This window comes from Salarias fasciatus, chromosome 7 (assembly GCF_902148845.1).
Source record: "Salarias fasciatus chromosome 7, fSalaFa1.1, whole genome shotgun sequence".
Classification (NCBI taxonomy): domain Eukaryota; kingdom Metazoa; phylum Chordata; class Actinopteri; order Blenniiformes; family Blenniidae; genus Salarias; species Salarias fasciatus.
In genome coordinates, this window is record NC_043751.1 from 23,945,562 (window position 1) to 23,963,781 (window position 18,220).

The 18,220-nt window shown below is 45.9% G+C and overlaps 1 protein-coding gene across 1 annotated transcript; it reads right to left on the reverse strand.

Annotated features, from left to right (window-relative positions):
- Nucleotides 1-6,426: 6,426 nt before the first annotated feature.
- LOC115392494 (olfactomedin-4-like) lies at nucleotides 6,427-12,142 on the reverse strand. The gene is made up of 7 exons (XM_030097136.1): nucleotides 12,034-12,142; nucleotides 11,834-11,956; nucleotides 11,096-11,314; nucleotides 8,961-9,114; nucleotides 8,521-8,748; nucleotides 7,410-7,578; nucleotides 6,427-6,975 (listed from the first exon to the last, which is right to left on the reverse strand). Exons 1-7 carry the CDS (start codon nucleotides 12,085-12,087, stop codon nucleotides 6,540-6,542), a joined length of 1,383 nt encoding a protein of 460 aa, XP_029952996.1. The 5' UTR covers nucleotides 12,088-12,142; the 3' UTR covers nucleotides 6,427-6,539.
- Between the last annotated feature and the right edge of the window lie 6,078 nt (nucleotides 12,143-18,220).

Sequence of the window (18,220 nt, forward strand, 5' to 3'; positions counted from 1 at the left end):
AGAGTCTCCTGCCCAGGACGGGGCGGGACCAGAGGGCACCCCCTGCCTGTGACAGGGCGTCGGGTCCGTCAGGAATCGGCCACGGATCCTCGACTGCCAACTGAACCAGGTCTGGGAACCAACTGGTGCTCGGGGTGTCCAGTGGTGCGAGCGTCTGGGTGCAACCCCAGCATCTCCACTCATTCTGACACTCCACGTCTCATGACGGCAAGGAGTGGACACCGTGGATGGAGGAAAAGAAGGCCACATCTGGGCTGTGTGCTGTGATGTGAGGAGTTGCACTCCTTAGTCTCATGACATCAAGGCGCTTCTCAACTCAAATCCCGCTGGATTCGAACCAGTGTCCGCGCAGTAATCCTCTCGCCCATGGGATGATGGGGCTTTTCAGCTGGCGTCACTACACCCCAGCGTAGTGACATGCAGCGCCGCCCACGTCGTCTGAGAGAGCCGCTCAACGCTCATGGCCAGGGAAACCCTGGGCGCATGAGCGGAGGCTAGTCACATGCTGTCACCTCGGTGAGGACAGGTGTCTGGTCGCAGCCAGAGCATCCCTCGGCCGCCTCCGTCCGCCGCTTGTCCGAGCGGCAGCCGACAGGGCCACCAATGTCGTTGGAGGGGGGTGTGCGCCCGGTGCTCCTGGCCGCGTGGAAGCGGGAGCGGCAGTGCGGGATGTCAGGAAAAACGCGCAGGAGGAGGCCTCCGTGACACCGGAGCCTCGTCTCATGTGTGTTGAGTGCCCTGGGGAGGCTGTGGTGAAGACAGCCGTCAAGACGCTCTGCCGGGTCAGATTCCCTGGGTGCAGAGCAGGAAACACAGCTCCCCAGAAGGCAGTCCGGCACTGAGCCTCTTCCAGCAGGAGAAGAGGGCAGGCCGAAGAACACGCAGAGTTACCTGCTTACCTGAAGTAGGCGAAGCAGCTGTCCTTTCCAGCGGTGCGCCGCAGCCATGGCAGGAGAACGACCCAACGTCGGATGGCGACTCTTCCCGGGCCGGCTTGTCCATGTTTTCTTGTCTTCTTGTCTTTGTCTTGAACGGAGCTTCAGATCAGTGTCAAGGGCTGAAAAATAAGAAGGAAGTGGAGCGGGTGCGCACTGACTATATCCCCTTGGTGAGGGGCATGGCAGTGTGCCAGCATCCGTAGGGGATTGGCGCATCGGTTTCAGATTTGTCTCAGTGATTGGCTGGCGCCAGAGGGGAGTACCAATAGCGAAGCCCGTAGGAGGGCTAAGCACCACAAGAAGTAGAACCTTAAAGGTTGTACAGAAGATCTTTATCCATCCATCCATCTTCAGCCGCTTATCCGGGGCCGGGTCACGGGGGCAGCAGTCTCAGCAGGGATGCCCAGACTTCCCTGTCCCCAGACACTTCCTCCAGCTCTTCCGGGAGGATCCCAAGGCGTTCCCAGGCCAGCCGAGAGACATAGTCTCTCCAGCGTGTCCTGGGTCTTCCCCGGGGTCTCCTCCCGGTGGGACATGCCCGGAAAACCTCCCCAGGGAGGCGTCCAGGAGGCATCCTGAACAGATGCCCGAGCCACCTCAGCTGGCCCCTCTCGATGTGGAGGAGAAGCGGCTCTACTCTGAGCTCCTCCCTGGTGACTGAGCTCCTCACCCTATCTCTAAGGGAGCGCCCAGCCACCCTACGGAGGAAGCTCATTTCGGCCGCTTGTATCCGGGATCTTGTCCTTTCGGTCATGACCCAAAGCTCATGACCATAGGTGAGGGTGGGAACGTAGATTGACCGGTAAATTGAGAGCTTCGCCTTTCGGCTCAGCTCCTTCTTCACCACGACGGACCGATACAACGACTGCATCACTGCAGCCGCTGCACCGATCCGCCTGTCAATCTCACGCTCCATCCGTCCCCCACTCGTGAACAAGACCCCAAGATACTTAAACTCCTCCACCTGGGCTAGGGTCTCTCTACCTACCTGGAGAGGGCAAGCCACCTTGTTCCGGTCGAGGACCATGGCCTCGGATTTGGAGGTGCTGATCCTCATTCCTGTCGCTTCACACTCGGCTGCGAACCGCCCCAGTGCATGCTGTAGGTCCTGGTTCGATGAAGCCAACAGGACAACATCATCTGCAAAAAGCAGAGATGAAATCCTGTGGTCCCCGAACCGGACCCCCTCCGGCCCCTGGCTGCACCTAGAAATTCTGTCCATAAAAATGATGAACAGAACCGGTGACAAAGGGCAGCCCTGCCGGAGTCCAACATGCACCGGGAACAGGTCCGACTTACTGCCGGCAATGCGGACCAGACTCCTACTACGGTCATACAAAGAACGGACGGCCCTTAACAGGGGGCCCCGGACTCCGTATTCCCGGAGCACCCCCCACAAGACACCACGAGGGACACGGTTGAATGCCTTCTCCAAGTCCACAAAACACATGTGGACTGGTTGGGCAAACTCCCACGAACCCTCGAGCACCCTATGGAGGGTATAGAGCTGGTCCACTGTTCCACGACCAGGACGAAAACCGCATTGTTCCTCCTGAATCCGAGGTTCGACTATCGGTCGGATCCTCCTCTCCAGTACCCTGGAATAGACTTTCCCAGGGAGGCTGAGGAGTGTGATCCCCCTATAGTTGGAGCACACCCTCCGGTCCCCCTTTTTAAACAGGGGGACCACCACCCCGGTCTGCCAATCCAGAGGCACTGTCCCCGACTGCCACGCGATGTTGCAGAGACGTGTCAACCAAGACAGTCCCTGCACATCCAGAGACTTGAGGTACTCAGGGCGAATCTCATCCACCCCCGGTGCCTTGCCACCGAGAAGCTTACCAACCACCTCGGTGACTTCAGCTTGGGTGATGGACGAGTCCACCTCTGAGACCTCAGCCTCTGCTTCCTCCACGGAAGACGTGGCGACGGGATTGAGGAGGTCCTTGAAGTATTCCTTCCACCGTCCTGTGTTGAGGTCAGCAACTCCCCACCTCCACTGTAAACAGTGTTGGCGGAGACCTGCTTTCCCCTCCTGAGGCGCCGGACGGTTTGCCAGAATTTCTTCGAGGCTGACCGATAGTCCTCCTCCATGGCCTCCCCGTACTCCTCCCAGACCCGAGTTTTTGCCTCCACAACCGCTCGGGCTGCAGTTCGCTTGGCCTGCCGGTACCCGTCAGCTGCTTCGGGAGTCCCATGAGCCAGCAAGGCTCGATAGGACTCCTTCTTCAGCTTGACGGCAGCCCTCACCTCCGGTGTCCACCACCGGGTTCGGGGGTTGCCACCACGACAGGCACCAGAGACCTTACGACCACAGCTCCGGGCAGCTGCTTCGACAATGGAGGTGGAGAACATGGTCCACTCGGACTCAATGTCTCCAACCTCCCTCGGGACATGAGAGAAGCTCTCCCGGAGGTGGGAGTTGAAAACCATGCTGACAGAGGGTTCCACCAGACGTTCCCAACAGACCCTCACAACACGTTTGGGTCTGCCAAGTCTGTCCGGTTTTCTCCTCCGCCAGCGAATCCAACTCACCACCAGGTGGTGATCGGTCGACAGCTCTGCTCCTCTCTTCGCCCGAGTGTCCAAAACACGCGGCCGAAGGTCAGATGACACGACAACAAAGTCGATCATCGACCTCAGCCCTAGGGTGTCCTGGTGCCAAGTGCACTTATGGACACCCCTGTGCTCGAACATGGTGTTCGTTATGGACAAACTGTGACTAGCACAGAAGTCCAATAACAGAACACCACTCGGGTTCAGATCAGAGAGGCCATGCGATCCAATCACCCCCTTCCAGGTCTCACTGTCGCTGCCCACGTGGGCGTTGAAGTCCCCCAGTAGAACAATGGAGTCCCCAGTCGGAGCACTGTCTAGCACCCCTCCCAGGGACTCCAAGAAGGCCGGGTACTCTGCACTGCTGTTCGGCCCATAAGCCGAAACAACAGTGAGGCACCTATGCCCGACCCGAAGGCGCAGGGATACGACCCTCTCGTTCACTGGGGTGAACTCCAACACATGGCGGCTGAGCTGCGGGGCTATAAGCAAACCCGCACCAGCCCGCCGCCTCTCACCACGGGCAACGCCAGAGAAGTGGAGAGTCCAGCCCTTCTCGAGAGGTTGGGTTCCAGAGCCCAGGCTATGTGTGGAGGTGAGCCCGACTATATCTAGCCGGTATCTCTCAACCTCTCTTACAAGCTCGGGCTCCTTCCCCCCCAACGAGGTGACATTCCATGTCCCTAGAGCTAGTCTCTGTGTCTGAGGATCGGGTCGCCGGGCACCCTGCCGTCGGCTGCCACCCAATCCACATTGCACCCAGAAGATCTTTATTACGAACAAAAATGAATTAAAGCTAAATAATGGTGTTATTAAGCTGTAGCAGCCTTGTTTTTATCGTGATCAAAAAAAAGAAAATAAACATTAATCAGCTCTCGTTGTAAAACCAACATTACTTTAGCCTCATTATCTATTGGTTTTCGAACGTGTCAATCAACCCTCTCTACATTTGTAACTGTCATGCTCCTACACCCTTTTCGTACCCCCCTCCCCCACGCGCTCCACCCATGCTAGGCTCTGCTGCCGCTATCAACACCTTTTCACCTGTAGACTTGAGACACAAACAATGTATGTTTTAATCTTAAAACAAGACTTGTATGAAAAAGTCCAGGGAGTGAGAAGAGGAGGGGGTGGGTTTGTTTACGCCTGCATGCTGCAGCGCACAGACAGACCAGCTGTGAGCTCCGAGCGTCTGCTCCAGTCATGCAGCTTCACACAAACCTCCCCCGTCCTCCTCTGATCCACCCGAGAGCAGGGACTGGTCAGGTACAGGATTTGGCGCATGCAGGATTTTACTCATATTCGCTGTGTTTTTTGTTGTTCAAAAGGACACGTTGGCAGCTATGTGTTAGCGCTATGATGCTAAGTTGCTACATGCCACATGCGTAAGGAGGAGGCGTTCCTCTGTAGAGAGCAGGGGAGGAGGGGGTGTGGGTCATGCATGTGCAGCATTTCAAAAAGGACTAACTGTCACTGAATTTTCTCTCTCCATGGAAAATCCTCTATACAACCTTTAAGTTCATTTTATGCCATGGCAGTTTGTTTCTGGATGTAGTTCCATAACTATTGAAGCACATGCTATTTTCATCCAAATGTCAGCTACAATTTGGTGTTAGTTGTATATAGATCTTCATTTGTTAACTTACAGCAATGAAAATGTCACAGATCCCCTATTTTTTCTCTTCCGCACAAACACACACACACACACACACACACACACACACACACACACACACACACACACACACACACACACACACACAAAACCATTGGCCTCTCTTTGAAGTTTTACTGGAACCCAATAAGGTAACCTGAGATTCAGATCACCATCTGATACTCACAGCCAGAGTGCATGCAGTACTGTGGTTTCTGTCAGGACGCTGCAGGTCCCACCTCATGCCTGGGTGGGTACGCCCCCCCCCCACCTGGCCCTAGCCCCTGTCTTGTTGTCCATGTCTTTCCCTTAGTGTGTCATCAAACCTACCTGAGGCTGTCTTATCTCATGTTCCACTTATCTTGTTAACCTATTGTGTCTTGTGTCCACCCCGGCCCAAGCCGACTAATGTCTTCTCCCCTTTCTGTCTGTGTTGGTTCATCTTTGTGTCCTTCCTTGTGTTCTCCCAGCCGCCCTGCAGCCTTCTGTGTGTCTCTGTTTTGGCTTCCATGCCTCTGGACCTGACAAATAAACCAATGTGAGGCCCACCATCTGTCTGTGTCTGCATATAGGTCTACAGTCAGTCATGACAGATTGATCATGTGTTATTTAAATTTTCATTTTTTTGGAGAACTGAGTGCATGTAAACAGATTCCAAACCAAAAATCCATCAAAGGACATGCAGGGGATTATTATTAATAATTCAGATTTAACAAAGCATTTTAGTAAAAATTCTTCAGTGGACTTGACTCTTCTGTGTAACTTTAACCAATCTGAATGAATATAACTTGATTACTTCTGCAATTTCAGTATGAATAACAGTTACCACCCGCTGCTTCGATCATTTCACTGTAACTCTGAACTGTGTGATTTACCTTCACTTTATTGGAGGAAAGACACAAGTAAAGTCGAGGTACCTGGAAAGAAAATCTATCCTGCTCTTCTCTTTCAGCTGTTGGTGCACATGTTTCAATGAATCAGCCTGCAGATCCTGCACCATGACAACACATTTATTTCCACAGATTCACATGACTTTCTCTTGTCTGTGCCCCAGTGTTTCTTTTCACCCTTTTCCTCAGCATTTTGATTCAGTCTGGACTTTAGCTTCTCCATCTCTATGTGAACCTTTTCATTTGTTGATTTACTCTTTTTCCAAAAATTTCCTTTTATTCATGCTAAATCTTTCTCAGTTGGAAATATCAGTACTATAAATTATCAGTACAAAAAAACAAAACAAAACAAAACACAATATGCTGTGATTTATAATCTTTATTTGGCTTTTTTTTGGCCAGGTATCCACCAGATGATTCTTCATAGTTTCATTGTTTTCAGATAACCCTTCTCCTTCATCTCATTTTGATTTCCTGATCTCAAAGAAAGTAGTTGCACAGTTATGCAAACAGAGCCTTGTAGGAGACCATGTTGGAGTCGGAGTAGGCGTGTAACATCTGATCCACCGGGCTGTAGTTTAAGGCCTGAATGTTTGGAGCCATCTTCTTCATGAGGATCCCGACGTTGAACCTCTCCTTCCCTGTCACCGTGTCGAGCGCATAAAAGATCTCCTCGATGCCTTTGGTCTTGAATCGGGTTGCATAAAGAACACCACAGGCCATGAAGGTGTTGCTGATCGCCCGCTTGTGGACGGAGGTATGCCAGGTTTGACCGAGCCTCGGCGGTTCGCCCTCCTCCACCTTGGAAAGTACCAGGTTTCCAAAGTCCTGGCTGGTGGTGTAAGTCACCCAAACACCGGACTCATCGGTGGCCAGGTCCAGGTCAGTGTACGGGTAGCACTCATCCAGCTGGCAGAAGTTGCCCTTTGAGTTGTATCTGGAAAAAACAAGCAAACACAAGGATTTCATGCATCTTCTTCACAGATTTAGCCAGCGTAGGCTCATCAGGTGCTGGATCTCGTCCCAGCTGACTGTGGAGGAAGGTAGGTCACATCTGGACAGGTGACCCATCCATCACAGGACAAATAGAGTCAATCAGCTAACTTAAATTTTTTTGGACTGTGAGGGAAGAAATGGATTAAAAACTGCACAAAAGGCAACCAAGTCCAAGTCAGACTCAAACCTTTGACTTTGTCACATATGACAGAAGAGGAGAAGAGGAGGAGTACATGAAAGCAGTTGAGTCGTGAAAGCAGGAAACATGGGGAAAAATTATCCACTGTAGAAACACTGGAAAAAAGAGGGAATATTCGAGGCATGAAGATAAATAGTTCTTTAAAGACAGATGAAAGAACAAGTCCACCAGCTCACCTGGTGCCTTCGGGTAGTTTGAAGTTGGTAACTGTTTTCGTGGTGAGGTTAAATCGACACACTTCAGGCTGATTGTAGCAGTTGTAGTATAAAGCTCCTCTGTAGAGAACATTATTGGGACCCTGGATGGTGTTGGTTGTTGGGTTGGAGGAGTGGATGGCAACATTACCTGGAAAGAAAAGGAAGTTTTCAGTGTCTTTGTTACAGCCGTCGCCGTATTCTCGGTTCCCCCCCTCCCCATGTGTGAGTGTGTCTGTGTCAGAGTGCTTGGTTTCCAGGCTGCTGCTGCTGCAGGACCCAATCATCTTCATTGCCTGCACCTGGGGAGCCTGGACAGAGAGCAGCTCGTCAACCAACCCTGCGGAGCAGCTGAGGGGATAAAAGCGGCCGACAGGACACAGACTGGAGCTGGCTGCATCCCGCCATGCTCATGTGCCTCTTTGAGTCAGTTGCTGGTTGTGGCTGTTGCTGGTTGGTTAGTTAGGTACGTACGTACGTACTCGGTTCGTTGGTTTGTGACATTCTGTGCTGTGTTTGGTTTCAGGAATTGTTTGTTATCCCTATTTTTAGTTACCTTTTGGTTTTGTGTTCTTGGTTTACTAACTCTAGGTTAGAGTCTCTTTTGGTTACTGTTTGTTCTTTCTTTTGTTCAATAAATAACTCTAATTTCAATCTGTGGTCTTTTATGTTACTGCCTTTACCCATCTCCCAAACGAGCTGGTCGTTGACGGTCTTCAAAGGACATGGACGTAGAATTTCAGCTACACCACTGTCGTGCATTAGGTGGCAGTGTTGAGTCACTGAAGCAGTCGGACTTTCCCCTGGTTTTTCAAGCTTTTACTTGTTTAGTGGTCCAGAATGGGAGGGAAAATGTAAAGTGTCCTCAGGACTTCAACTTGCTTTACCAGCAGCACGAGATTTAGGCTTCAAGATTTGGTCATCAGAAAACAAGCAACTCACTCTGTCTTTTTTATGTGGTTAAATGTTAATCAAGGGAACCATTTGGAGGTTTCATAACACACACTTCTCTTGAAACTTCTCTACTAACCAAGCCACAGTTGGCCTGATTGGTCTCTGGTTTTGGAAAGGATTCATTCCACACACTTTGTACCTGGGACGCTCTTGCCGACGAAAAGGGCGCTCAGACTGGAGTAGAGGCGGATGTAGTTGGAATATTTGTTGGTGGAGGTCATCACTACCAGCCAGTACCAGCTCTCCTTCCCTGGCTCTGGTTCAGGATCTCGACCCCAGGCTCCGTATGAGTACGAGCCAGGATACTCTCCTTGCGTGAAGACCCGAGGTCCCGTGATGTTCACAAGCTGCCCATGGGCACACGTTCCTGAGGAGGAAATCAAACATCAGGTCACCAGTCTGAATGAAGCTAGGACTGTTTCTTTTTTATGCTGTAACTGAATACAAATTAAACTAGGTGATTGCATGTCTTAAAAGATGGTCATATCGGCTTGATTGCACAGTGGATTTGTGTCAGGGTGTCGGTTTGCAGGACTTCATCTGTCGAAAATAAATGTGTAAAACAAGGTGCTGACTCACCCTGAGGGGGCTGGGTGGGGGCCGTGGTGGCCTTCAGGCCCTTCTTGTAGTTGCCCGGGTCCATCTTCAGCAGATTGCTGGACAGTTGTCCTCTCACCACCTGCATGGTGTCGAACGTCTCCATCTCCTCCATTACTGCTCGGAGAGCCCTCAGCTGAGACGGAACAGTTTGAAAACACATTGGTTCTGCATTTTAGTTTCAGAAAAGTTTTGTGTTTATATGGCAATGCTTTGAAAATGATATCTCTTTACAGTTTTCTTGTGGAGCCACTAGTAAGTGCTGCTGATTACCTCCACCAAGGAGGTTATGTAATCACTTCGGTTTGTTGGTTTTTTTGTTAGCAACATTACGGAAAAAGTTATGGACGGATTGCAATAAAACTTTGTGGAAAGGTGGCCCTTGGGCTACCTTAGAATCCATTAAATTTTGGTGATGATCCGGATCACTGTCCGGATCCACGAATTTTTTAAAGGATTCTTTATCATTGACCGATAGGGTGTACCGCCCAGCGGAACTTTATCAATCAATCAGTAAAATTTTATTTATAAAGCACCTTCCAACCGCCAAAAGGAGCACAAGGCGCTTAACAGAGTAAAATAAAGTAAAAACACTTTAAGAAACACATTACTAAAAGGGGCTAAACATCAAATGCTAAATGAAAAAAGTGCGTTTTCATTGACATTTAATGTCATTTAAAAACATTAAGTTAAGTCAGTGATGGACTTTAAATGCAAAGGAAAAGAGTTCCAGAGCTTAGGGCCAAGAACAGCAAAAGAGCGGTCACCAAACTTTCTATATCTTGCCCTGGGGACAACCAAGGAGGTGTGGCTCGACGAGCGTAGTGTCCTGGAAGGTTGATAAATTTGCACAAACACCAGAATCTTGTATTGGACTCGGAACTGCACCGGAAGCCAGTGGAGAGCTTGAAGGACCGGAGTAATGTGTGAGTATTTTGAGGAGTTGGAGATGAGACGAGCTGTTGCGTTCTGAACCAACTGAAGTTTATGGAGGAGTGAGTGATTAAGTCCAGTGTAAAGGGCGTTACAATAGTCAAGCCTTGAGCAGATGAAAGCATGAGTAGCCTTCTCTAAATTTGCCTGGGACAGAAATGGCTTAACTCTGCTCAGAAGCCTTAGTTGGAAAAAGCCCGCCCTCACAACAGAACTGATCTGCTTTTCAAAGTTAAGTCCATTGTCAAAAATCATACCCAGATTCCTAACAGCAGAAGCAAATTGTGGAGTGGATGAACCAAAATCTGGGGAACTGCGGGTTGGGTCAGGACTGAAGTTGGGTCAGTCTTTTCCTCATTCAAATGAAGGAAATTCTCTGACAACCACTGTTTGATGGTGTGGAGACAGTTATTGAGAGGGTCTAGCGCAGAGTGATCATTATGGATAACTGGAAGATAAATCTGGAGATCGTCCGCATAAAAATGAAATTGGATGTTGTGACTGGAGATAAGTTGATCAAGCGGCAGCATATATAATGAAAACAGAATGGGACCAAGAATAGAGCCTTGAGGCACTCCAACTTTAGTTTTAGTTCCTAGTCGGACCTGTTTCACGGACGGGACAGTCGCGCACAAGTTGGCTTCTCTTCAAAACTTGATCAGAGGTTTGTCTGTAAGTGATTTCACCCTATGTTGGACTGTTTGTTTCCTTTGTTATGCATCTCTGCATGTCCGTCATTGTGTCGTTTTTTTTTTATTGCTGAGTTACGTTAGGGTGACGAGTTTCATTTTACCACTGTAGTACTGTATCTATCCAGCAGAGGGCCTCAGTACTACGTCTTACATTGATGACAGGCTTTGTTTACATCTGCTTAGTTATATTTATATATGGTGTTCTTATTGTTGTTGGTGACTGATTTGACCTGTGGCGGAGGTCTGCGCTCTCTGAGTGCCAAATTCTAGTTTTTTTTGTAATCAAACCACACAAACATGCTCCAGGGAACAATACACTATAAACATTAATAGTGGGAGTACACGGACATCCACTCAGATGACCAAGTTGGATTGTTATTATGGTGACTGCCAACTTTGAACCATTGCATTTTGGTTGTCTGTTTATACAACGTGAGAGTGTCATTTCAGTGTGGAAGGACATTTGTGGCGTTTGGAGGTCTATGACTTTACCCTCTTGGTGGTGTCTGCAGTGAGGCGCTGGTCTCCCTCTGTGATGCTGTTCAGTCTGTCCATCAGCTGCCAGATCTCTGCCACTTCATTCTCGATGACGTAAAGGCTGAGCACGCCGTACAGCTCCCCGTCGTCCTCCCTCTCCAGGACAGAAACGTCTTGGTGCAGTTGTGCGATGCGCCTCTCCAAACCCAGCAGCAGACTCTCCAGCTCCACAGTCTGCAGACAGCAGAGTCCACAGGTCAAACTGGACACTGAACACTGATGCTCTCCAGAAGCAGCATCCCAGGAGCATCTACATGACCAGGCTGAATAAATCAAAAAATAAAAAAGGTTATTCATTAATAAATTGTCTTTGTGCAGAGCACCTCTATTACAAAGAAATCCTCCTATGAACATTCAGACTCACATTCAGAACACAATATTTCAGTTCTTGGGGCTCTGTGGCTCTGTTGGTCAGGTGACTGTCTCTCAGTGAGAATCTTGCAACTTCGATTCCACACATTGAAATGTTCTTGGGCAAGACACTGAATCTCAAACTGCTCAGTGTGAATGGACTGAGGGTCTTGCATGGCAGTCACCTTCATTTGTGTGTGAATGGATGAATGCGATTAACAGTGCAAAGGGGCTCAAGTGGTAGAAAACAAGAAGAAACTTTACCAACAGTTATGGGACAGATCTGAATTAGATGGAATCTAGATTGTACACGAGGCTAGAGGTGGAGAAAGCGGACTTTACCTTGTTTGGGGTGATGTTCCTGTTGCAGTCCGAAGCGTTTCCATCGGCCGTGCTGAGTTTATCGTGAGGAAATTCATCCCCTACATTTATCAGCTCACACCAACACTGTTCGGGCGGAGGAGCCTGAGAGTGGAAATCAATCCCTACATGAAAACCGGCAGAGGATCTTGAATGAAAATATCAGGAAGTTTGTTTCTTACCTGCAGGCCGAGAGTGAGCACAGCACACAGCGAGAGGACGACCTGCAGCTTCATGGTGGATCAGAGATGAATGAAGCCTTCTCTGACCCTGACACTCAGTCACACTCAGTCACACTCCCACTAAATTCTGCATACGGGTTACTTTCCAACTGTGTTGCTTTTATGGTTTGTGTGTTGCGACACAGTTTCTGCAATGCACGCACGTGAAGACAGAGACAGATTTCTGTCTATATTTTTGAGTGATTAATGCTCCACAGCTACAGTGGAAACAATAATGTTAAAGAATCACATCCTGACTGCAACGAGAATTAAGAAATAGTAGCAAAAATACAGGAAAAAACTACAAACATACAAATAACAAAAGAGCTACAAGGAGACACAAACCGATTACACACATCCAAATGGCATCAAAGATGTTTATTCAAATTATTTCAATGTTTAGTGTTCGTATCTGTGTGTGTGTAACTGTTTGAACGATGTTCTTTAGACAGCTTCAGAGTTTTAGAAATCTCTGGAAAAACAAAGTCGATAGTCAGTGGCTCTTTGACAGTGAATCTGACAGGACTTTTAAAGAGCCAATGAGTGAGATCAATGACTCACACGTGCTGTGCCAATATAAGAATGTTTTCAGTGGAATTAAAATTTCAGGAACAGAAAGTGACCAGTCTGCAGAAAGCACACAAATAGTCCTGGTGATTCATCAACATTCTGCACATATTTAAGAATTATTATTGTCATTGTTCCTATGTTTCTGCCCCAAACCACTTTCACTCCAAAAGATATTGAACTTCAAAAAATACCCAATGAATAAACTGGTCAAATGAGACAAATAACAATGTTGGTAACACTTTACTTGAAGCCCCACTGTAAGTAGTTATAAACACTCATAAATGATCACAATGCTTTATAATCCACTATACAGCATAGGATAAGGGTTAGGGTTAGGATTAGGGTTAGGGCCTGATGTTATAAAGCATTGTGATCATTCATGAGTGTTTATAACTATTGTTATACAGTGCTATAATGTACTTATAATGTGTTATACAGGGGTGCTTCAAGTAAAGTGTGACCACAAATTTTTCATGCAAATGTGGGAAAATACTGACAACACAGACATGGAGTGATTATGATAAAACACTATAATGCCTGTCAGGAGCACATCCTGCTCTCTGTCTGTGTCCCTCCCTGTCCCACACCTCTGCATATCCAGTCTTCCCATTAACTTGTTAAACTTGCAATTTCTTCACAAATTAGTTTGAACAGCTGGTAAGAGCCTCACAATACAGCCGTGGTTGTGTGGATATCTCTGTTCGGTGCATTCAAGAGTGCCCTAGGAGATTTAGCCTTCAATACTGGGACATCAGTATAATCTGTTGATGAAAATGGATTGCAAAGTCTTGCACATTTGTTATTGATTAATAAAAAGCTTAATAATTCTTCTTTAAATTTTATGAATTTGTTTTAGGGAAAAATTTACTAAAAATGTATTTTGAAAGCATTTAATGGTTTGAAAGCATTTAATTTTCTCTATTAGTGTAAATTAAATCTGCTTTTACTTAAAATACTTGGCTATTTAATACCAAAACAATTCATTTTTGAATCACTTTGTGGCCTTAAAAATGTAATATTTTTTGAAAGACTTTAAAATGGCTATTTGTAACAATAACTGTTTGATTTTTTTCCCCAGGTTTTTTATCTAAGGAAAGAAAGAAACCTAAAGAGCTCAAGGACAAAAATAATTAAAGCGCAAAAGAAACACATTACAATCTGCTCATTCAACCTGAAGATGAACCACCCACCTACCATCACAAAAGGAAATTTCTGTTTCTGGACTGGATCTTTGAGTGAAGCCCAGAGTAAACATCCTGTGATGTAAACATCATTTTCAAGTCCACAACAACGCAAAGATTCAAAAGGACTTGACAGATACAAAGATGAAAAGAGCTACAAAGTAGAAACTACAATCATCAAAACAGCATTAAGGAGACACAGAGGAACTGCAACTACAAACATCCGAACAGCGTGAAAGTGACACAAGGAAACTACAACGATACAAACATGAAAAAAAAGCTGACAGACAGAACAAAGCTACACAGGTTCAAAATCGAAAAACTCATAGTGTCACAACTTGACTACAAAGAAAAGAAAAAATAGTAACAGTGACATAGGAGAGACACAAAATAACTGTAAATAGATAACAAAACAACCAGGTAGTCGTATACACTAAACAGCCAAAAAGACACAAAGGTCCAAAAGTAACACAGTGTAACGGTCAGATAAAGCTGAATGCAATTTGATGAAAATCAAAGTCTAATAGTAACAAAAAGTTAAACCATTGCTAATAAACTCAAGGCAAAATAATTTGAACTGTTACATCAAGAAAAATCAGACAGAATGAAAATGATGATTTGTTGAATTAAATAAGTGTTAGGATTTTAAAAATGATGTGATGGCGTAGGATATTTATAATCTGATTAAGGCTGATTGATCGGTCCGTGGTTCCTAACTGAGAGAACAGTAAAGTCCACAAGACGATGGGGAACAGACTCTCAATCTATATTGAGACTCACACTCAATATGGACTATGTCCTTTGGGTCACATATAGATTTCGGGAACAGAAAGTGATTGGTCTGCAAATAGAACACTTTGAGAAAAAAATCAAAGTGGGCGTTCAGTGTTTGACTGTTGGTTTCCCCTGGATTTACTGTCAACCTGAGATCACAAAGTTATGAAGTGAAAACTTTGCATTTTGGGTGTCTGTTAACACAATGTTTCAGAGCTACTGAAAATGCAAATTTTTGAAGACACCTTCACTCTGTCTCCACAGAAACAGAGGAAAAAGCAGTTTCTTTGAAAATGCTACAACACACACATTACAAATAGATGCCATAACTGAGTGTTATTTTGTGCGAAGAATTTTTTTCATGAAATGCCGTCGTCTAAATGCAGTTTATTGGGTTAACATCTCCGATCTATGCAGAGGATGTGGTTCACTTCATGCAGCATCAAAAATTCATATTCAACGTGCGTGATAATGCCACTTTATCGGGTGGGTTTCAAAGTGGAACAACATGAGAGGGCATGTACAAAAAAGGGAAATGGAAAATTCTGTTGAGTTTTAAATGAAGGAAAGTGACATCTCTGCCAACCACTGAAACCTTAAGGTGAAATATTTGAAATTTAAGTCTCCATCTTTTCTCAGTAGCTGCAGTTTCCATCCACACTTACAGTTCTGGACGTGCTGCTGCTGCCATCCTCAGTGAGGATGTTTCTCAGTGATCTGTGTGGTTAGTCGTAGGATGGTGTGGGCTCATCGTGTGTCCTCCATGTGAAGGACTCCTTACCTGCAGCGGAGTACATGTCTGCGCTGGAGCAGGTGAAGACCTGTCAGCTAGACAGCTCGACCTTGAAGGCCTTTTCTTATGACTTCCCTTCATTGTTAAAACTAGCAGCTGTAAGTTCCAGAACATGAAACTGTTCTGATTGACACATTTATGACAAGACAAACGTAGCATGTAGTTATCAGTATGAAGCATTCTGAAATCATCCTATGAGAATTCAAGGCTAATTTAATTTTTTTTTTCTTTGATCAACTATAACTAGTGTCGTTATGGTCAGTTTCACACCTCAGATGAGATTTTTCTTTATATGATTAACATTAAAGATATTTTTGAACGAAAAAACTCAAAACGTTCATAAGAAAAGCTTGAATGTTTTCATTTTCAGTTATAACTATGTGAACGGTTGAGGGTTTAAGTATTTCTTGAAGTCTTTGCACGTGGATTGTTTGTATTCGCATTAGCTGTAAAAGGGCCTAAAAAACCAATCAAGGATTTCATTGGGACTATAATCAGTAAGATGTACTTTGAAACATGTTAAATGACTATTTAATGATTTTTGGACCTAACTGTACCTTGTATTAACCTCTGTGGTGTAACGTTCAGTGTGCAGCTCCAAATAACCTGTCAAATTAATAAAATGATTGTGCTTCACATCTTCTTTACGTGATGGTTTAACGCCTGTTGTCTGTTTCAGTCTGACCAAACAAGCTGAAAATATCAAATTAATGAGCTGTGCTTTTCTCTGTCACTCTGGAAATAGAGTAAGTAAGAAGTTGTCCGAGTCAGGAGAAAGCTGCTTTTAGCTTCTGTGTAATTTCAGAACCAACAATTACTGTCAGAGACTCTTTTTTTTTTTTTTAAAAAAAAAAAAAAAGCACGGCTCAGAAAAAGCTGCTTCCAGCTGCTGTGCACAAAAGACTCCTCAACCTGCATTTAACAAAGCTGGTCTGAATAAAACTGAGAGAAAAAATATGTTTTAATACAGTCAAATGTTTATTTTCAGTTAAAAAAGAGTTGAAAAATGAGCTCAATAGGCTCAAACAATGAGGACAGACCATAGAAAATTTACATCAGAATTTTAACAACTCACAAGTCCTGTGGCAGTACACGGTGGTACACAGCAGGGGGCAGTGCACTCCCATTCTGAGAGCACTCGTGCACACACAGACACAGACAGAGTAAGCTGGACGAGGTGTTTGAAATCAGACTGAAAGAATTTCCTCCCGGTGGTTTTCAGACTCATGCTGTCTCGCTGAATCTTTATTGATCTTCTCGCCGGACGCTCATACTGCCAGGAAGAACATCCGGTGACATCGGTTGATCGGCTGACAGCCTCACCTCTACCCTCCCGGTCCCACAAGGACCTAATGCTCACATTAAAGATGCCATCTAATGCACGAGGTCATCAAGCGCTGAGTGTTACCAGTGATGATGACTGCCCTCATCAGACATCGGCTCATTTCTCCGGTGAGAGATGATGTTGCCGGGCATCGTCCTTATATCACCTTTATTTTCACGTGTACATAAGCATTCAGTGTTTCCTCAACACTTGGCGGACAGAAGCACCTCAGCTTAGGTCCGAACTTCATGGTGAAAGTATGGGAATGCTTCTTAGTTTAACTCTATTTTCAATAAATTTGAAATAATTTCCAAAACTTTTTTTTTTTTTCACAATGTCATTATGAGGTGTTGTGTGTAGAATCTTGAAGGGAAGAAACACAAAATTCATTTTGGAATAAGGTTGAAGAACTGCCAAAGACACGTCATCCACCACCATCAAATGACACTTCTGATGAAAACGGGAGAACGCTGTTGAAACGTGTAAAAGAAAAACCAAAAACCCCTGAAGCCTGAACAGAAGAAAAAGGAATACAAGAGTTTTATTCTGGTGTTCTTCAACATGTGCAAATCCAATTTTAACGCCTTCAAAGTTCAGAAAGCCTCGAAGCCCCTATGATCTCCGGCCTGGTATGAAGGGCAGTAATGATCTCCACATACAGCTGAGCGCAGAACCAGGATTTCCTGCTTTTCCAGGTTTTAAGTGAAGAACTTTTGTATAGTGAGTGACCCCCTGCCCGTGCACAATAAGCAGAGAGAAAAAAAAAAGGCAGTGAGAGGCAGCTCTGCAGATTTCTAGTCGATATGGGAGGTCAGGTGAACATAAGGGAATAATGTGGAGCTGACGGGAAGCGGCGGCCAACCGGACGACCTCCGGAGGAGAACTCACCGGACTTCACTCCTCCGCTCACCAGACACTGACTGACGAGATGAATAATGACAGTCTGCCGTTTTGGAGGGTGCAGATGGTCCTTCCTCCAACCGTCCACACGGCTTCCGGGTGGTGCTTGTGAATAACTGATTTCTTGGACACTTGATGCCAATCGATCATGATCTGAACGCCACGGTCTGTCTGACCATATGCGCTCATTTACAGCCACAGTTTACTGATCTTTAATGTCCGCTTCATGCAGGGTGATGATACACTGCTCCAAGAGTTACTTCCAGCTATCAGTTAATACACTTAGTTTTTAAATGATGAAAGTAGACCGTTATAAACTAATGAAAATGAGAGGAACTAGAAACATTCAAAATAATCATTTGAACGGTTGTGAATGATCAGATCAGCTCTCACATGCTACTTTTGTGATTAGGCGAAAATATTTGTTGATATCTCTGTCTCATTTTCAAGGCCTGCCTGCATGTTGAAATGATCTGTTGCAGCTTCTTCTCATCATTAGTTCATGAATTTATTTCAGATTATGGAGCGTCTTCCTGGAACCTAGTGATGTAAGTGCAATTACTGTTCCGATTGTAGAGCATTTCCCCCCCCAGCTGGTTTGGGAAA